The sequence below is a fragment of the Ahaetulla prasina genome, chromosome 10, assembly GCF_028640845.1.
Source record: "Ahaetulla prasina isolate Xishuangbanna chromosome 10, ASM2864084v1, whole genome shotgun sequence".
Lineage (NCBI taxonomy): Eukaryota > Metazoa > Chordata > Lepidosauria > Squamata > Colubridae > Ahaetulla > Ahaetulla prasina.
Window position 1 is genome coordinate 11,838,742 of NC_080548.1, and position 20,304 is coordinate 11,859,045.

General features: G+C 43.0%; 1 protein-coding gene across 2 annotated transcripts; it reads right to left on the reverse strand.

Moving 5' to 3' along the window:
• Window positions 1–278: 278 nt before the first annotated feature.
• PPT1 (palmitoyl-protein thioesterase 1) lies at window positions 279–18,474 on the reverse strand. 2 transcript variants are annotated; one of them, XM_058195313.1, is made up of 9 exons: window positions 18,328–18,474; window positions 14,475–14,584; window positions 12,252–12,379; window positions 11,438–11,508; window positions 6,920–7,019; window positions 6,071–6,161; window positions 4,280–4,378; window positions 2,932–3,003; window positions 279–1,160 (listed from the first exon to the last, which is right to left on the reverse strand). In XM_058195313.1, exons 1-9 carry the CDS (start codon window positions 18,443–18,445, stop codon window positions 1,011–1,013), a joined length of 939 nt encoding a protein of 312 aa, XP_058051296.1. In that variant the 5' UTR covers window positions 18,446–18,474; the 3' UTR covers window positions 279–1,010. The 2 variants fall into 2 exon arrangements, with proteins under 2 accessions (XP_058051296.1, XP_058051295.1); XM_058195312.1 differs by lacking the exons at window positions 14,475–14,584; window positions 18,328–18,474 and adding an exon at window positions 13,340–13,472.
• Between the last annotated feature and the right edge of the window lie 1,830 nt (window positions 18,475–20,304).

Consider the following 20,304-nt stretch of genomic DNA (forward strand, 5'->3'; position numbering starts at 1 on the left):
ATAATCTGTGTTTTGGAGGGCTTTTAAAATATGCTGCCTGGATGAGTCTCTAGCTTATTAAGGGGTTGGCTCAGTCCAGTATTGGGCTGAGGAATTCTGGGAATTGAAGTCCACATATCTTCAAGGTTGAGAAGCACTGGGTTAGGCTCCCAACTAGCCACACTTGGCTTATGCTGTAATGCTGTGTGGAATTACAGAAACTACAATTGTCAAGTATAAGTACCTAGAGACCATGTGTCGGTAAAGTCACTTTAGCCCTGAAGTTACCACCAATGCGATTTAAATTAAAACTTGTTTATTAGACTGTGTCAAGTTGCAAAATATTCTTGTAAACTGAAGAAAGTATGAATGAACATGATTTCAACATCATATTTTAAATCTTCTGCCCCGTTTTGGGAAGGCTAATCAATGGCTTTTCTATCGGAAAATTCCTTCCAGCATTGACAACGATGCGTTCCACCCATCAAAGCTCACAGTTTTCAGAGGAAAATCTCAGCTGCGGAAATACCTCACCCCCTCCATATCTCATTCAGAACGCAGAACCTATTTAAACCTATTCAATTTCTCCATTCAGAGCAACTACACAATGGCTTATACAGTGCTTTTGAATTTCTTTAGGCTGACGTTTCAACAAAACCACAGAAGTGATCCCTCTGTCAAATGTGACTTGTATCAAAAGCACCCGAAGTGGGGATTTTACACAGTGTGAATGGTATCAGTTACACCCTCCCCCCCCCCAGCAATGGTGACCGGCTCCATTGTGGCATACAAATACCATACTATCGGGTGACGGCTGTTTAACATCTGCAGCAGGCAGGTCCTGGAGACAAGGCCAGGTTGGGTTTTGAAAAAAAGTTTAAATACTTGCAGTTGAACGTGATTAAACTGTTAATCCTGAAACGGAACAATAGCCTAGCAGATTAGTAGAAAGAGCCTGTCTTTCAAGATCACTCCCTGGGACGTATCCCCACCTTGCCATGAAAATCATCTCCAGCCACCAAACCCTACGCTCAAACAGCCCGATTCTCATCACCAGCATCACTTAGAAATGGGACTATGTTCTTGAAGAACCACTCTTTGGTAAACCGGAGATGGTCTCCTTCTGCCTGAAAGAACACCAGCTTCCCTGCTTGGTCCATTTCCTTCAGGCCCAAACGATCCTGAAAAAAAAAGGGAACATGCCAGTTAAACTGAGGAACATTTAGTCAGAAACAAAACAGACAACGGCAACATTCACACCCTAACCCAGCCAACCACATTCGGCCATAACATTTAGGGTGTAACCAAGATGTCTGGCTTAATTGAGCAATTCATAGGATTCATTCATAAGTGGTGCAGTGGTTAGAGTGCAGTACTGCAAGCTACTTCTACTGACTGCCGGCTTCCTGCAATTTGGCAGTTTGAACTCCAGGCTCAAGGTTGACTCAGCCTCCCATCCTTCAGAGGTGGGTAAAATGAGAACCCAGATTGTTGGGGGGCAAGAGACTGACCCTGTAAACCGCTGAGAGAGGGCTGAAAACCACTGTGAAGTGGTATTGGGCTATTGTTATTGTTATTGTTCATGCTTTTCTAGGGATTCACCCAATACAGCTTGAAGGTTAGGAAGGTGGCATCATCTAGCCACCATCAGTTAAAAAAGCTGAACCATGTTAAGTCTTGATTACTACTTAAATGGAGGAATGGGGGGACCTAAGGATGTCTCAGAGCTATAAACTAGACGGGGAAATAGACAAAAAGTTAAGGAAGGCAATAGCAAACCTCAGGTAGCCAACCCAAACTAGAGTTAGAAATAACCATGTTTATAGCACACGGATACAGCCACCGTCCTTAATTGACCTAGTTAAGTTTGTTGGGTGGACAAAACTAGAGCAGTGCCCTCCCCCCAACCTTTTGGGCACCAGGGACCAATTCTGTGGAGAGAGGTTTTTCCGTGGACCTCGGTCCACGGACAGGGGGGACATGGTTTCACATTGCTGCCTGAATCAGTGGATGGGGCTGTGTTTGTGCGACCCAGTTTTTGGCATGTCGCATGCCCAGTGCCAGTCCACAGATTGACGGTGGGGGACCCCTACTTTAAAGGTCCTTCTGCCAATCCCTGATGGTTTCCAATCCTGGAAGTAATTTTTGAAGTAATATTTATATAGACCAGAGGTCTTCAAACTTGGCAACTTTAAGACTTATGGGCTTCAACTCCCAGAATTCTCGGAGAATTCTAGGAATTGAAGTCCACAAATCTTAAAGTTGCCAAGTTTGGGGACCTCTGATATAGACCTTCCTCTTATGTTGTTGCCTGAACAGAGAAATTAAGCCTCTTAGCCAGTGATGAAATGTAAAATTTGTTACTACCGGTTCTGTGGGCGTGGCTTGGTGGTGATGGGGTAATGTGACTGGGTGGGTGTGGCCAACTTTTTTTTTTAACTTTTAAAAGCATTTAATATAATATAATATAATAATCTTCGGCCAAAGAGGTTGTAGAAAAATATTCTTTTAAAAGGCTCCTCTGACAATCCCAGCTGAGTTGCCTGATCATCAGAGGCTTTTGTTTTCTTTTAAAAGCATTTTTTTTTTGGCTTTAAAAGAAAAAAAAAAGACTGATGATCAGGCAACTCAGCTGGGATCATCAGAGCCTTTTTTTTTTACTTTTAAAAGCACTTTCTCGGACGAAGAAAAAACGCTTTTAAAAGTAAAAAAAAAGCCTCTGATGATTGCGTGGCTTAGCTGGGCATGGGGGGGAGGGGGCAGGGATTTTTGCTACTGGTTCTCGGAACCACCCGCCATTGCTACTGGATCAGGTGATCCAGTCCGAACCGGGAGCATTTCACCCCTGCTCTTAGCATAATACTGGCTGCAACATCAGACGGGATGTTTGTTTCAAGCTCAGTTGAGTTTTTAGTAATTCCAAGGAAAGACTGCAGCACTCAAGGTTATTACCTCTGTGTAGAGCGTAGTCTCTTGAAGAGGGATGGTCTCCTTAGTCTGGCCGCTCCGGTAGTAACCAAACCACTTGGAAGGAAAGAGAACAAGAAAGCATGCAAAATATCATTAGTGTGATCCCAAAGGTGCTTTTTTCAAGAGGCATCTGGACTTTCTGGTTTTTCTTTGAAGACGTTTCGCTTCTCGTCCCAAAAGCTGCTTCTTTTATTCTGGCGATTAATCCCTGGGAACCGCTAAGAGCCAACCCTGTGTTTCTTATCCTAATGAGGACTTCTAGCGATTGGAGCTGGAGTCTCAAAAGTGGGACAGGGAGAAAAGCAATAAATCCCCTACACCCCAAAAGGGGAGACCTGTCAGAATACCACTTTTGAGGATACTGTACTTAAAAGGGGTACAGATGCTCCTTGACTCCTAACCATTCGTTCGTTCAAAGTTACAGTGCCTCTGAGAAAAGTGACCCATGACTGGTCTTTACCCCTAATGACCATCGCAGTATCCCCACAGTCACCAATATCAAAATTTACTTGGCAACCGTCATGTAACGTATTTTTTGGAGTATAAGACGCACCTTAGTTTTTGGGGAGGAAAATAAGAAAAAAGCTGATTGGCAGGTGGATTGGCCTCCCGGAATACCCCCAATCAGTTGTTCCCAGAGGTGAATTTTAGCAACAGGTTCCTTGGTTGTCAGCTCTGTGCCTTGCTTTTTTTTTGGCTTTTTTTCCCTGCCTCTGAAGCTCTGTTTCAGAAAAAAAAAAAAAACCTGCTTCTGAACGCCTCCAAAACAGAACTTCAGAAAAAAAGCCTCTGAAGCTCTGTTTGGGGCTTTTTTTCTGAAACTCTGTTTGGGAACTTCTTTTCTGAAGCTTCTTTCAGCCTCTGAAACCTCCGTTTGAGAAGCTGTGTGGACTACATTTGAAATATAAGACGCACCCAGATTTTCACCCTCTTTTTTTGGGGAAAAAGGTGCGTCTTATACTGAAAAAAATGCGTTATTTATGATGGTTGCAGTTTCCCAGGGTCCGGTGATCACCATTTGCCACCTTCCCAGGTGGCTTCTAACAAGCGAAGTCAAGCTGGATTCGCTTAACGACCATGTAATTTACTTAGCAATTGGAATGAGTCTCTTAACAACCATGGCGCAAAAGGTCATAAAATCATTTGCGACTCAGTTTAACAACCACCTTGCTTTAAGTGAAAATTCTGGTCCAAACTGTAGTCATAACTTGAGGACTGTCTGTAGTTTTTGGTTGTTGTTTTTTTGTGGGCGGCAGACAAAAGCTAAATCCCATTGTGATTTTCGGATGGGCACACCTTCTATAGCTCTGCATCCTTCTGAGCTGCTCACCTCAGAAGCCGGGGGATCTACCATTGTGTCGTTGAGAAACCGCACCATCACAAATTTTTTCAGAGTCATCAGGTTTTTCTTGTAAGTCTCATTGATGACCTGGGCAAACAGGCAGAGAAAGATAAATTTCAGAACGGTATTAATAGCAAAAAAAAAATAATCAGATTCTACATTACAAGAGTATCCCGCTGCTACTGTTACAGTTTAATACTGGGTATATGGCAGTGGTGAAATGTAAAATTTGTTACATTTTTGTTATTTGTTATTTGTTCTGTGGGCCTGGCCAACTTTTTAAAAAAACTTTTAAAAGCATTTTTTCTACCACCTCTTCAGCTGAAGAGGTTATAAAAATGCTTTTAAAAGGCTCCTCTGACGATTCCAGCTGAGTTGCCTGATCGTCAGAGGCTTTTCTTTTAAAAGCATTTTTTTTGGCCTTTTTAAGAGGAGCCTTTTTAAAAGCATTTTTTGTAACCTTCAGCCGAAGAGGTTGTAAAAAAATGCTTTTAAAAGGCAATCCCAGCTGAGCTGCACAATCATCAGAGGCTTTTTTTTTACTTTTAAAAGCATTTTTTTCGGCCGAAGAAAAAGTGCTTTTAAAAGTAAAAAAAAAAACCCTCTGATGATCATACAGCTTAGCAGGGCATGGGGTGGGGGACAGGGATTTTTGCTACCGGTTCTCCGAACCACCCGCCGCCATCGCTACCGGATCAGGTGATCTGGTCCGAACCGGGAGCATTTCACCCCTGGTATATGGTAAACGGGGAAGGGCCGATTGACATATTTTATATTCCATTCTTCAAAGTTTCCAGAATGACTTTCTAGTACAAAATATAACACAATAGAAAATTGTTGTCAGAACAATGCAGTATAAAGGGCATTTCTAAGGCACTGAGCACACCCAGATCTCCTTAGTTTCTTTAAATCTGCTCTGTATTTTGTCTACAATCAACGTCCTAGGATTAAAGCGTAGAATGAATTCTGGTTTTACGAACTGAATTTTCTTTCAAATGCTTCAAAACTCACTCTTCTTCAGGCAGACGTCCCATAGTTTAGAGCAGTATTTCTCAACCTGAGCAACTTTTAAGTTACAGATAGTTCTCACCTTACAACAGTTCACTTAGTGACCATTTGAAGTTACCACGGCACTGAAAAAAGTGACTTATGACTGTTTTTCACACTTATGACCGTTGCAGCATCCCCACGGTCGTGCAACTGACATCCGGATGCTCAACAACTGACTCACACTTAGTTGCCGCATCCCTGGGGGCCACGTGCTCAATTTTTCCAACCTTCTGACAAGCAAAGCCCATTTCACTTAAAAACAGTTTTACAAATTAGTAAACTGCAGTGATTCACTTAAAAGATGCAGCAAAGAAATAGGACAAAATAGGACAAAACTTACTTTCTCACAAAAACACATTTCTCACTTAGCGACATAAATTTTGAGCTCAATTGTGTTCGTAAGTTGAGGACTGCCTGTTATGTGGAAATTCTGGCTGTTGGAAGTTCACATTATCTTAAAAGTTGCTAAGATTCAGAAATACTGGTTTAGAGTACCTGAGTTTGCTCCTCTGTGATTTGTTGATTCATTCCCAGTCATTCATTCATTCATTTTCATTATTAAACTTATATGGTGCCCATCTCGCCAAAGCTGAGTCGAGGCAGCAAATTACAAATTGCAAATCCTGCGGCTTGTTTTCTAGCAAAAAAGCATTTTAACGTCATGTAACATGTAAATTAGAGTAGCCTAGACGTGTTTTCCACTGGTTAAGAGAGTTTGGTTTGGCCTACCCGCTCCTGGTTTATGTCAGCCAAGAAGAGACTCCTTCTGCGGTATTCCTTCTCATTCACCGGATCATGCCAGTATTGTGCCTGGACTAGACTGCAGCAGAGAGAGAGAGAAGGGCAAACGCCAAATCATAAAAGAGCCAGCAGCCTGCAGAACTGACAATTGAGTCGGACAGCAATGAGGCTGAGGAAGAACATGGGCCAGTCCTGGAGGCTGGGGAAGGCCCGGATGAGGGCTCTGCGTCAGAGGCAGAGGTGGGGCCAGGGCCATCAGGGAGTGATGTGCGGACTCCGGAGCCTCCAGAGGCTAAGAGTGGTGAGGCAGAGGAACAGGAGAAGCCTGTTCCTAATGCACGCATGAGAAGAGCTGCCAGAAGGCAAGAGCAGCTCAAGCAAAGAGGACGACTCGGGAGTAGGGCCAAGAGATTTGGCCCCTCCCATAAGGCTTAAAAGACCAGCAACGGCATTTGGGCTCTTTGACAGAAAACAACATTGATAGCCTTGCTCCTTGTCTTGCTGCATTTATTTCTTGTTGGCGTCTTCTGCTTTTGAACCTTTGCAGAGAAAACCCTTTGGCAGTTTGCCTAATTAGACCAAGGTTGGTGATAAGACTGAAGAATTGTGTTATGAAGAATTTGTTTTGATTTAGTTTGGACGACACTGAGAATGAGTTAATTCTCAGCTGTTCTAATAAAGTCTGTTTCTTTTTGAACTACTACCTACTTGGGCCTGGGTCACAACAAGAGCTTTTGAATTTTTCCCATTCCACCCAGGCATTTCTCCCACAATATATACTGGGGTACCCCACCTATATACCATATATATAGAGTCTCCTGAAAAAGCCAAACTCACCGCTGCTGAATCATATCTGTGTAAGCAATATTCAGCACTTTTCTCAACCAGTCACAGATATGTGAGCTCTCCCCAGGGCAGTGTGGGAAACCGAACACACCTGCAGCAGGAAGAGTGTCATTTAGAATCTGCACATGGTCCTAGCTTGTCAAGCAAGGCCAGAAAAATTGGGGGGAGGGCTACTCCCCTGACACTAACACAATACAGGTAATCCTTGACATACAACCATTTGTTTATCCAAAGGGTTCTGAAATAGAGAAACTGAAGAAGCTTCTTGGATGAGAAGTGAAATGTTTTCAAAGGACAAAGAAAAACACAAGTCAGTCCAATTGCTTTTTGGAAAAAAACACCTGTGGGACAACCATCACTTGGATCAGGGGTCTCCAACCTTGGCAACTTTAAGATTTGTGGACTTTAACTCCCAGAATTCCTCAGCCAGCTTTGCTTTGCTTTGTCAGCTTTGCTGGCTGAGGAATTCTGGGAGTTGAAGTCCACAAGTCTTGGAAGTTGCCAAGGTTGGAGACCTCTAACTTGGATGATTGAAAATCTCCACAGACAACCATTCGTTTCAAAGTTAAAATGGCACTGAAAAAAGTGACTTATGATCATTTTTGGTTACTACCTTTAAAGCGCTCCATGGCTTAGGGCCTGGGTACTTATGGGACCGCCTACTGTTACCTCATGCCTCCCACCGACCCATACACTCACACAGAGAGGGACTTCTCAGGGTGCCGTCCGCCAAACAATGTCGGCTGGCGGCCCCCAGGGGAAGATCCTTCTCTGTGGGGGCTCCTACCCTCTGGAACGAACTTCCCCCCGGTTTGCGCCAAATATCTGACCTTCGGACCTTCCGCCGCGAATTGAAAACACATTTATTTATTCGCGCGGGGCTGGCTTAAATTTTATTGGTTTTTTAAATTTTTACTATGAATTTTAATGGGTTTTTTAGTTTTATATGTTTTAAAGTCTTAGGCCAATGGTGTAATAAGTTTTTTAAATTCGGGTTTTAATTGTATATTGTATTGTTTGTTTTATTTTGGCTGTACACCGCCCTGAGTCCTTCGGGAGAAGGGCGGTATAAAAATCGAATAAATAAAATAAATAAATAAATAAATTTTTCACATTTACGATTATTGCAGCATTCCCTTGGTCACGCGATCAAAGTTTGGGTGCTTGGCAACTGGCTCCTATTTATGACGGTTGCAGTGTCTCAGGATCATGTGACACACCTTTTACAACCTTCTGACAAGGCAGGGAAGCCAGATTTATTTAACAACCCTGTCACTAACTGAACAACTGCAGTGATCGCTTAATAATTGTGGCAAGAAAGGTTGCAAAATGGGGAAAAAACTCACTTAACAACTGTCTTGCTTAGCAATGGAAATTTGGGGCTCAATTGTGGTCGTAAGTCAAGGACTACCTGTATTTTTTGGCACATCGATGGCTGAAAAGTTGAACGGTGGAGATGAGGAAACAGTTATCTACCTAGCAAGTCACCCACTTAAAACAGAAATCTTTGTTACGGTAGTTGTAGGATATCTAAAATAGGGTGCATATGATTCAATACTGTGTGGATACTTCTCTGGGATCAGGGAGGTAGATCTTTTAACATCACCCCGGCTGCAGAACAAAGCTAGGCAAAGTTAGCAAGGAATGGACTGCTGGAATCCCCATTTTTCTAGGTACATGCAGTCTATCCAATGCTTTACCCAACACATTTTTTATTCTTTCCTATTGAAATTATTATACAATCTGGAATAAATGGTATGAATGGCTTGAATCTAGAAATAAAGGAGGAAAATAAAAGAGGAGAAACTAGAAGGTATAGAATGTATTAGGAATGTATAATATGTAAATAATAAATATGTAAGAATCTAGAAAAGTAAAGCTATTAATATTAGAAAAAAGGAATAGTGATGAAAAGGGAGAAACAATAAGCGCAAGACGTACATAAAATAGTGTATAAAAATGTATACATTTAATTTTATAAGTGATAGGGATTATAGAGTAATAAGGGATAATGGGACAAGAAGGATATAAAGATTATAAAGGGAATTGGGAGAAAATGTAAACATTAGGAGATCACCGCTGCGAAACAGCTGTAAAAAGGGAATGTAGGTTATGTGGTTTGTGTTTGTTCTGTTGTGTTGTGTTATAAATAAAAAAAATGAAGAAATAAAAATAGATCTATGTGAATACAAATAAATAAATATAAATGGAAATAAAAATGAAGGAATAAAAAGTCAAAAAAAAAAAGGAATTGTGCTCTCGAAATTTGTGCAGAAAATTGTGCACTCAGAATTCATCATTGGTTTGCCACCAAACCAATCAGCAATAAAATTTCAGGAGCGGAGAGGTCACTAAAAAATTTAATTCAGAATCACATGCTGCCTAATTCTGATCTAAACACACAGGAGCTTAGAAATAAAATTACATAGATGGGAAAAATTAAATTCTTGGTGTAAGAGAATAAATTCCAAGTATTCTCTATCAGTGATTCTTTATCAGAATTACTGGGTGGGGATTGTAATAGATGACTTACAAGGTCCCTTCCAACTCTGTTATTTTGTTCTGTGATTAAACAACAAATGTTTGGGATCTTTCAATTTTTTTTTAATAAAAGCATATAGTTAAAATAACGAAATCAGATTTTGTGTTAGCCAAGAAATTGAAGGTAATGTTGAGAAATTAAAACCCAGTAAATTGAGTTTTAAATCAGAAACAGCAAGTTTAGACAAAATCCTCAGGACCCATCCTAGTAAACCAGTAGTTCAGGTATAACACCCACTGGAGCAGAGTTTCTCCAACTGAATCCCATGGGAGTTTGACAAGGATTCATGAGAGACTAAGAGGGAAGAGATAATACAAACACAGCCAGTTTTCTATCGCCAGAGCTGTGCCTCTTGATCACAAATTCTGGACTGCTATCTTTAAAAAAAAAACACTAACAAGTTCCACAGTTTTCAAAAGTTGGGAAAAGCCTGCAATAAGAATGAGATGCTGGAAGTAGGTTTTTTTCTGGTGGTGTATCAGGACTAGGAAACCTATCAGCACCACACAACCGCCAAAGACCCTTAGCTCAAGTGTAGACAGTGTTACAAATAGCCCGTTTTCAACAGCACAATTATCAGTAGATTTGGAGGTCTGGAGGTTGTGTATGTAAGTAGAGCAAAAATGGCAGCACAAGATTGTAAGCTGCACAACTCCCTTTCCCACTCTTTAAACCCCCATCCTCCCCAAATCTCAACATCAAGCCACAATTGTGTTAAAAGATTTTCGGCTCTTCCCCTTCTTCGATATTGCTGCAGCCCCTGACTCAAAGGGAGTTTTTTCCTTTGTAGCAGACAAAAATTTTCTGTGCCATTAAAGGGGGGAAAAAAGACAACCAGAGCACTTCCAGAAACAAACAAACAAAAAAATACCAGGAAGATTGTGCTAAAACACAATTGTAGCTTGATGTTGAGGTTTGGGGAAGATGGGGGTTTAAGAATGGGAAGGGGAGATGTGCAGTTTACAGTCTTCTTGCCGTCATTCTTGCTATACCTATAGACCAGAGGTCTCCAAACTTGGTAACTTTAAGCCTGGCTGACTTCAACTGCCAGAATCCCCCAGCCAGCTTTGGGAGTTGAAGTCCGCCAGGCTTAAAGTTGCCAAGGTTGGAGACCCCTGCTATAGACAACCCCCATAATTCGAAATCTAATGAAAATTGTGCTGTTGAAAATGGGTCTTCTGTCACTGATTTTCAGCACTTGATCAGAGGGTCATTGGAGGTTGTGCGCTGCTCATAGGTTTCCTGGTCCTGATTTTCTACCAGAAAAAAAGGCTACCGTATTTTTCGAAGTATAAGGCTCACCTTAGTTTTTGGGGAGGAAAATAGGACAAAAAAAATTTCTGCCTACCAGGTATTCATCTGGCTAGCGTCCTTAGTCTGGTCAGCTTCAGCACATTAGTTTGCTGGTTTTAAGCACGTGCTTTTTATCCCCTGCTTGGGGATAAAAAACAGCTTCTAAAGCACAGCTGATCTTCGGAGAGAGAAGCAATGAGAAAAGCAGGCGAAGTGCGGAAGATCATTTCACTCGCTAGTGCCTCATTAGAGCTGAAAAACAGCTTCTAAACCACAGCTGAGAGTCGGAGGGAGCAGGCAAAGCACGGAAGATTGCTTCACTTGCTAGTGCCTCATTAGGGCTGAAAAACAGCTTCTAAACCACAGCTGAGTGTTGGAGGGAGCAGGCAAAGCACAGAAGATCGCTTCACTCGCTAGTGCGTTAGAGCTGAAAAAAAGGTTCGGAAGAAGCTACATTCGGAGTATAAGACGCACCCAAATTTCCAGCCTCTTTTAGGGGGGGAAAGTGTCATACTCTGAAAAATACAGTACTTTCAGTATCTCAGTGTTTTTGCAGTTTTCCCATCTTAGATCCTTCATAACCAGCAGACACATTCACTAGACCTTGAAAGGGTCAAATTCCACCTTGTTATGAGGACATATCAACTATGCTGATCTTTGAAAAACAGAGTTACCTTGTTGTTGACCTCCTATGGAAATCAGGTTGAACATAGGTGGAGATGGACACCTTTGCACCACGGCTCTCCTAAGGAGGGGGGGGAAAACAGATCACTACCAGAAAGACATCTTCCACCATGGAACAAAACCCCAAATTCACCTTATTATAATTTTTAAGCTTTCTGGTACAGCTTTAATCATTGGCGTTGCGTGGTTGGGACAGGGATGGAATTGAAGTTTCGGAATATCTAGATCGCCCCAGGTTGGACGGTATAAACTGTTGCTGGGTTCAGTGAATCCTGTTTTGTAAAATAAGGCATGATTGGCAGCATGAGCAGAAACCTGAAAACTATCAATCATGCTTTAGAAACGACCATGGCTAGAATTACATAGGACAGAGGTCTGCAAACTTGGCTCTTTTAAGACCCGTGGACTTCAACTCCCAGAGTTCCTCAGCCAGCAAAGCTGGCTGAGGAACTCTGGGAGTTGAAGTCCACGGGTCTTAAAAGAGCCAAGTTTGCAGACCCTTGACATAGGATACTAACCCAAAACAAATGTAAGTGGGATTGTGGTTTTGTTTAATGAGTGGACTGATCCACAGATAGGCACTTCCACGGTATCCCAAACAGATCTACTCTGAGTTGTGACAACTCTCCAAGAGAACGGCTCATCATCTGCTAGCCATCGTCTGCTAGTCTTTAACAGGAGAAATCAAGGACTGAATCTGAGATTCTCAGGTATGCAACCAGAAATTCTACCACTAACACGAGGGCATTCCATTCACTGACTTCATTCCAGGGTCTTCCATCATCTCCTATTTGAAATACTTACAAGAACTGCCCTCCCTGAGAAAAGCCCATGGCATTGTAGCCCCCTTGAAGATTAGGATCTTTAGAAAGCTGGTCACACACTTGCTTGACTTGATCGTTGACATTCATGAAGAAGCTGTTCTCCATGTCCTAAGGAAAAATGAGAGGTTGATGAAAGAGTGGCTAGCTAGCCAGCTGTGTGGGCTTAAACAGGTTGGCCTTACAGATATGGTAGGAAACCTGTTCAGAAAGGCACGATCTGATTTCCAAAGTCCTAGAGAACAGGTCTATCAAGAGCTACCAGCCTTGATGACAAGGTGTAGTCTCCAAATACACCTCTAACACCTGGTGCATGGGAGCAACAATGGGAGAAGAGGACTGCCTTTGTCCCATATTGCTCAGCTTCCTAAATACATCTGGTGTGCTACTTTATGTAGGAGAAGAGCAAGCAGAGCTGGGGGGAGGGCGGAGTTAAACATGTCATCAGTTTAGAGTCCCTGTGTTACTACAAGCACTGCAAGGCCAACCCTTCCTGAATTCAGTGACCCTTATCTGGTGCCAATTTACTGTAAATGTTGAACTTTAGTTGATCAGATTGTGTATAAGCTTCAATAAACCTTCTATACAAGGGATCTTCAACCTTGTCCACTTTAAGCCTGGTGGATTTCAACTCCCAGCAAAGCTGGTTGGGGAATTCTGAGAGTTGAAGTCCACCAGGCTTAAAGTGGACAAGGTTGGAGACCCCTATTCTATATTGCAACTTGACCAGTAGTCTTGATTCTTTGTACCTGACACCTTATGACAGAAGCTAGGTAAGTCTCGGCTTGAATTGGTGGGTCTACTCTCAATTTCCCAAACTTGAAGGTTCTTCGTTTATGGATACTTCTCCATCTTGGTATGATGCAGACAGCTGGTGCACCCATCAACTAGAGGTGCACAAACTGTTTTGAATTCAAAAGAACGCACCTCAAGTACAAATCAGGCTGTTCCAGCACCCTGCAGTCACTCTGGATCCAAGATTTTGACTCTTCCTTTTAGAAAAGAGTCTGAAAACATCTACTAATTCACATGTCTGTATGCTGGAAGCATGCATTGTATGAATCCACTCACGTCAATTAAAGTGTTGCCGATCTTCAGAGACAGCACATAAATTCCTGGGATTTTCTCTTCTACCATTTTTTTAATATATCCCATGCTTATGGGGTTGCAACAGCTATCTCCTATAAGAAAAGAGTGAAGTTTAGAAAATCAGAGTGGCTGTCTGTCTAGGTTTCTTAATTATTTACAGCTATAATTAACGGCATTCAGTCAAATAATAAGCAAGTGTTTGGGAGAACCTCTAGCTAAGATTCTGTGCAGTTCGGAGAACCCCCAAATCCCACTCCTGGCTGGCCTCACCCTCCCCACCCCTCCCCTTCCAGGGGTCCCCACGTGACCTGTTTTGGATGCAGGTAAGTGCAAGGCCCGTTCAGAGGCTCGGGGAGGGCGAAAAATGAGCCTACCAGAAGTTCAGGAAGGCCATAAACGGGCCTATTTCTGGACTCCAGAAGACCTCCAGAGTCTGGGGAGGCCGTTTACAAAGAAAACCTCCGGAGCCCAGGGAGGGTAAAAACACCCCCACCCCCACCGTGGTGCAGGAGGATGACTAGGCCACACCCACCATGGCCACGCCCACACAGCAACCAGGCAGAAAACCCCTTACTAAAATTTTTGAAGCCTATCCCTGAGCAGGGGCCTCCAACGTTGGCAACTTTAAGACTTGTGGACTTCAACTCCCAAAATTCTTCAGCCAGCTTTAATTTAAGACTTGTGGACTTTGCTGGCTGAGGAATTCTGAGAATTGAAGTCCACAAGTCTTAAAGTTGCCAAGGTTGAGACCCTATTCTATATTGCAACTTGACCAGTAGTCTTGATTCTTTGTACCTGACACCTTATGACAGAAGCTAGGTAAGTCTCGGCTTGAATTGGTGGGTCTACTCTCAATTTCCCAAACTTGAAGGTTCTTCGTTTATGGATACTTCTCCATCTTGGTATGATGCAGACAGCTGGTGCACCCATCAACTAGAGGTGCACAAACTGTTTTGAATTCAAAAGAACGCACCTCAAGTACAAATCAGGCTGTTCCAGCACCCTGCAGTCACTCTGGATCCAAGATTTTGACTCTTCCTTTTAGAAAAGAGTCTGAAAACATCTACTAATTCACATGTCTGTATGCTGGAAGCATGCATTGTATGAATCCACTCACGTCAATTAAAGTGTTGCCGATCTTCAGAGACAGCACATAAATTCCTGGGATTTTCTCTTCTACCATTTTTTTAATATATCCCATGCTTATGGGGTTGCAACAGCTATCTCCTATAAGAAAAGAGTGAAGTTTAGAAAATCAGAGTGGCTGTCTGTCTAGGTTTCTTAATTATTTACAGCTATAATTAACGGCATTCAGTCAAATAATAAGCAAGTGTTTGGGAGAACCTCTAGCTAAGATTCTGTGCAGTTCGGAGAACCCCCAAATCCCACTCCTGGCTGGCCTCACCCTCCCCACCCCTCCCCTTCCAGGGGTCCCCACGTGACCTGTTTTGGATGCAGGTAAGTGCAAGGCCCGTTCAGAGGCTCGGGGAGGGCGAAAAATGAGCCTACCAGAAGTTCAGGAAGGCCATAAACGGGCCTATTTCTGGACTCCAGAAGACCTCCAGAGTCTGGGGAGGCCGTTTACAAAGAAAACCTCCGGAGCCCAGGGAGGGTAAAAACACCCCCACCCCCACCGTGGTGCAGGAGGATGACTAGGCCACACCCACCATGGCCACGCCCACACAGCAACCAGGCAGAAAACCCCTTACTAAAATTTTTGAAGCCTATCCCTGAGCAGGGGCCTCCAACGTTGGCAACTTTAAGACTTGTGGACTTCAACTCCCAAAATTCTTCAGCCAGCTTTAATTTAAGACTTGTGGACTTTGCTGGCTGAGGAATTCTGAGAATTGAAGTCCACAAGTCTTAAAGTTGCCAAGGTTGGAGACCCCTGCTCCAGAGAGCAGAGATTAGGAAGAGAAGGCACACTTCCTTGGCCCGCTATGAAGACAACATCTCAGTAGTGGGACCCACAATACACCCACTCTGCCGGAACACACTGGACAGGCGAAAAGCAGAGCCAGGCAGTCCTTCAAACACAGGTAATCAACTTACAACTGGTCACCTAGAAACCATTCAAAGTTGTGACAGACCCCCGCAAAGGTACTCATAAAGACCCAGATTCAAAGTTCTGACCTCCCCAGTGATCCCATTCTGGGTGCTCAACGATCCGGCCTGCATTCTTGCCCTTTGCGAGGTCACAACACCACAATTTCTGATATGTTTTGCCCAGTGGTGGGATTCAAAATTTTATACTCTCAGTTCTTTAGGCGTGGCTGGGTGGGCGTGGTGTGGCAGGGGAAGGATACTGCAAAATCTCCAGTCCATCCCCACCCCACTAATCTGCTTTCCAGCTCTGTTCTCCTGTGCAGGCAACAAAAGAAGACCCAGCCGATCAGCTGGGACTCGGGAGGCAGGGAATAGATGGGGGCGAGGCCAGTCAGAGGTGGTATTTGCTGGTTCTCCAAACCAGGTGTCTCCAACCTTGGCAACTTTAAGACTTGTGGACTTCAACTCCCAGAGTTCCTCAGCCAGCTTTGCTGGCTGAGGACCTCTGGGAGTTAAAGTCCACAAGTCTTAAAGTTGCCAAGGTTGGAAACACCTGCTCCAAACTACTCAAAATTTCCGCTACCGGTTCTTCAGAACCGGATGAAACCCACCTCTGGCTTTGCCAGAAACCAGTATTTCGGCAAGAAACATCCATTGCATAAACGGGTTTCCTTAACAACTGCTGTGTTTTCTTAACATTCAGGGTAATTTGCTTAACCACAACCACAAAAAAGATCATAAAACTGAATCTGAATGACTTTTATTCCAGGTTCAATTACAGTTATAAGTCAAATCATATGCTAAAAGAAAAGGCTAATCTTCCATTTTACAATTCATAAACACTCCCACATGCATATTTTACCCACCTCGAAAGATAAAGGAATCAACTCTTCCGCTGCGAAAAACAAGAAACTATGTGGTATTTTAGAAGCAGGAAGTTAGTCATCGCTACTTTCATTTTTATTACCAGCCAGACAATTTCTACAGCAAGAAACCTCAGTTTCTTTCATGTTTCAGCCCCCAAATTCCACTGTATGATTCCTGTAAGTAAAATATTTTCACAACAAAGCTAGTATTTGATTCCAACCTTGGTGAATTTGAATCTATTAAGTGCATACCACCAATATTATATTTTAAATTTGCTGCATGAAACTGACTATTCATATCGATTCAGAAACTCCTGTGAACTCAAAAGCACTTATGTTAATTCCAAATATAGGATATTGTATGTATAGGATATTGCCACAATTAATTTTCTACCAATGAGCAATTAATTTATCCCAAATAAATTCTTGCCGGGGGCACCACCATTCTTCCACTGCTAAGCATATGGGAAAAAATAGGAAACAGACCATTAAACGATATGTCTCATCACGATATGTGTGCCCCTTACAGAACCACAATATATAAAATGTGTACAAGAATAAAATTTAATTTTACCAACTTTGAAAAAACCCCTTTTCACCTCCAATTTTATCCCCCCAAAAAAAGCCTCAGGAGGGAAGTTGGGTGAGTGCAACTGAGTAACCTTAAACAACTAGACACAAGGACAGTTTTTTCCCGAACGCCATCACTCTGCTAAACAAGTAATTCCTTCAACACTGTCAAACTGTTGACTAAATCTGCACTACTATTAATCTTCTCATCGTCCCCACCACCCATCTCCCACTTATGACTGTATGACTGTAACCTTGTTGCTTCTATCCTTACTATTTATATTGATATTGTTTCCTGATTGCTTATTTGTACCCCATGACTATCATTAAGTGTTGTAGCTTATGATTCTTGATGAATGTATCTTTTCTTTTATGTACACTGAGAGCATATGCACCAAGACAAATTCCTTGTGTGTCCAATCACACTTGGCCAATAAAGAATTCTCTTCTCTTCTCTTCTCTATTCTGTTCTATTCTATTCTATTCTGTGCCTCCATCAGATGTGCCTCCATCCAGGGGGTGCTTTGTCCAGTGGCCAAGGCTGACCTCTTTAGCAAGGTGTTCAGATTTGCCCTGGCTGGCACGCTAGACTTCACAAACAGGTCCAATTAAAAAGATTTACTGGTTTCCGCTGGTTGCTTTTTGATTTTAAACTTGCTTTAACCGAGACCCATGACCGGTTACTGTAAGCTGCCTTACAGGAGACGTGGAACCAAGATTTCATGCATAAAATTAGGGCTAACCAAATAAGGTTTGGTTTATAAGGTAACCCCGGCGTAGAGAAGCGTTGGAGCCAGAAGTGGGTTTCAGCAGGTTCTGACCAGTTCTGGAGAACCAGTAGCAGAAATTTTGTGTAGCTCAGAGAACCGAAAATTCCACCTCTGACTGGCCCCGCCCCATCTATTCCCTGCCTCCCGAGTCCCAGCTGATGGGGAGGAAATGGGGATTTTGCAGTATCCTTCCCCCAGGAGTGGGGTGGGAATGGAGATTTTGCAGTATCCTTCCCCTGGAGTGGGGAGAGAATGGAGATTTTGCAGTATCCTTCCCCCTGGAGTGGGGTGGGAATGGAGGTTTTGCAGTATCCTTCCCCTGGATTGGGGAGGGAATGGAGATTTTGCAGTATCCTTCCCCCTGGAGTGGGGTGGGAATGGAGGTTTTGCAGTATCCTTCCCCTGGATTGGGGAGGGAATGGAGGTTTTGCAATAGTCTTCCCCCTGGAGTGGGGTGGGAATGGAGGTTTTGCAGTATCCTTCCCCTGGAGTGGGAAGGGAATGGAGATTTTACAGTAACCTTCCCCTGCTACGCCCACAGAACCGTTAGTAAAAAAAAAAATTGAAACCCACCACTGGTTGGAGCCCAAGCCCCATCATCCCCAGCCTTGACTGCGAAGCAGAAGCGAAACCGATTAGCTCTGCCTTCAAACCGGCTGCAGGTGGAAAGAGGCCCTTCGAATTCCTCCCCCCACAACAAGGGCAAAACCTCGCTCACCCATGCCGTGCCAGATGACCAGCGGCACCGGACCGGCAGCGGTCCCCGAGCTTCGACGGTCAAGCCCGCCCAGCACCAGCAGCCCCGCGAGCAGCAGCAGCTTCCCGACCGGCGCCATCCTCCAAGGATCACGTGACCCGCCGCCCGCTCAAGTGTCACGTGAGAGCAGCGCCGGCGGGAGGGGCGGGGCGGAGAACAACAGAGCCTCGCTTTTCCCACCCCGAGGAACTCTGGGAGTTGTGGTTTCGAGGCTTTGCCCTTGAAAAGCTTTGCTTCCCCTCCCCTCCCCCCCCGTCCATTTCGGAATCCGTTGCATCGATTTCATTGATGGGGCGGTTATTATGGCAGGTTGGCTGTGCATTCAGACAATGATGATGGCAGCTGCCGTCAGATATCCTAAACCAGGGGTCTCCAACCTTGACAACTTAGAATAGAATAGAATAGAATAGAATAGAATAGAATAGAATAGAATAGAATAGAATAGAATTTTTATTGGCCAAGTGTGATTGGACACACAAGGAATTTGTCTTGGTGCATATGCTCTCAGTGTACATAAAACAAAAGATACCTTCATCAAGGTACGACATTTACAACACAAATGATGGTCAATATATCAATATAAATCATAAGGATTGCCAGCAACAAGTTATAGTCATACAGTCATAAGTGGAAAGAGATTGGTGATGGGAACTATGAAACGATTAATAGTAGTGCAGATTTAGAATAGAATAGAATAGAATAGAATTTTATTGGCCAAGTGTGATTGGACACACAAGGAATTTGTCTTGGTGCATATGCTCTCAGTGTACATAAAAGAAAAGATACGTTCATCAAGGTACAACATTTACAACACAATTGATGATCAATATATCAAGATAAATCATAAGGATTTAGTAAATAGTCTGACAGTGTTGAGGGAATTATTTGTTTAGCAGAGTGATGGCCTTCGGGGAAAAACTGTTCTTGTGTCTAGTTGTTCTGGTTTGCAGTGCTCTGTAGCATCGTTTTGAGGGTAGGAGTTGAAACAGTTTATGTCCAGGATGCGAGGGGTCTGTAAATATTTTCACCAGCTTTGCTGGCTGAGGTATTCTGGGAGTTGAAGTCCACAAGTCTTAAAGTTGCCAAGGTTGGAGACCCCTGTCCTAAACCGTGTTTTAACAAGGGTTAAACTAAGCCAGAATGATTGGTTCCGTTCACTATAGCAGGGGTCTCCAACCTTGGGATTTTTAGGACTTGTGGACTTCAACTCCCAGAGTTCCTCAGCCAGCTTTGCTCAGTTTCCTCAGCTTTACTGGCTGAGGAACTCTGGGAGTTGAAGTCCACAAGTCTTAAAATTGCCAAGATTGGAGACCCCTGCACTATAGTGTCCCAAAATACATTATGATGTACCACAATATATGAATTCAGGCAAATGAGTAGGATAGAGCTTAAGTTTAAAGGAGCTGCCACCCAATTTTATTGAATTATTGTTGAAATGGGAGCCCATACAAATTAAATGGATGGATCTCTACTTCTGTGTTGGGTCTACAAAGGAAAGAATCAGAAGTATTCAAATAGAATAGAATAGAACTTTTTTTTTATTGGCCAAGTGTGATTGGACACACAAGTAATTTACTTTGGTGCATATGCTCTCAGTGTATGTAAAAAGAAAAGATACGTTTGTCAAAAATCGTAAGGTACAACACTTAATGATGGTCATAGGGTACAAATAAGTAATCAGGAAACAATCAATATAAATCATAAGGATACAAGCAACAAAGTTACAGTCATACAGTCATAAGTGGAAGGAGATGGGTGATGGGAACGATGAGAAGATTAATAGTAGTGCAGATTTAGTAAATAGTTTGACAGTGTTGAGGGAATTATTTGTTTAGCAGAGTGATGGCCTTCGGGAAAAAACTGTTCTTGTGTCTAGTTGTTTTGGTGTGCAGTGCTCTGTAGTGTCGTTTTGATGGTGGGAGTTGAAACAGTTTATGT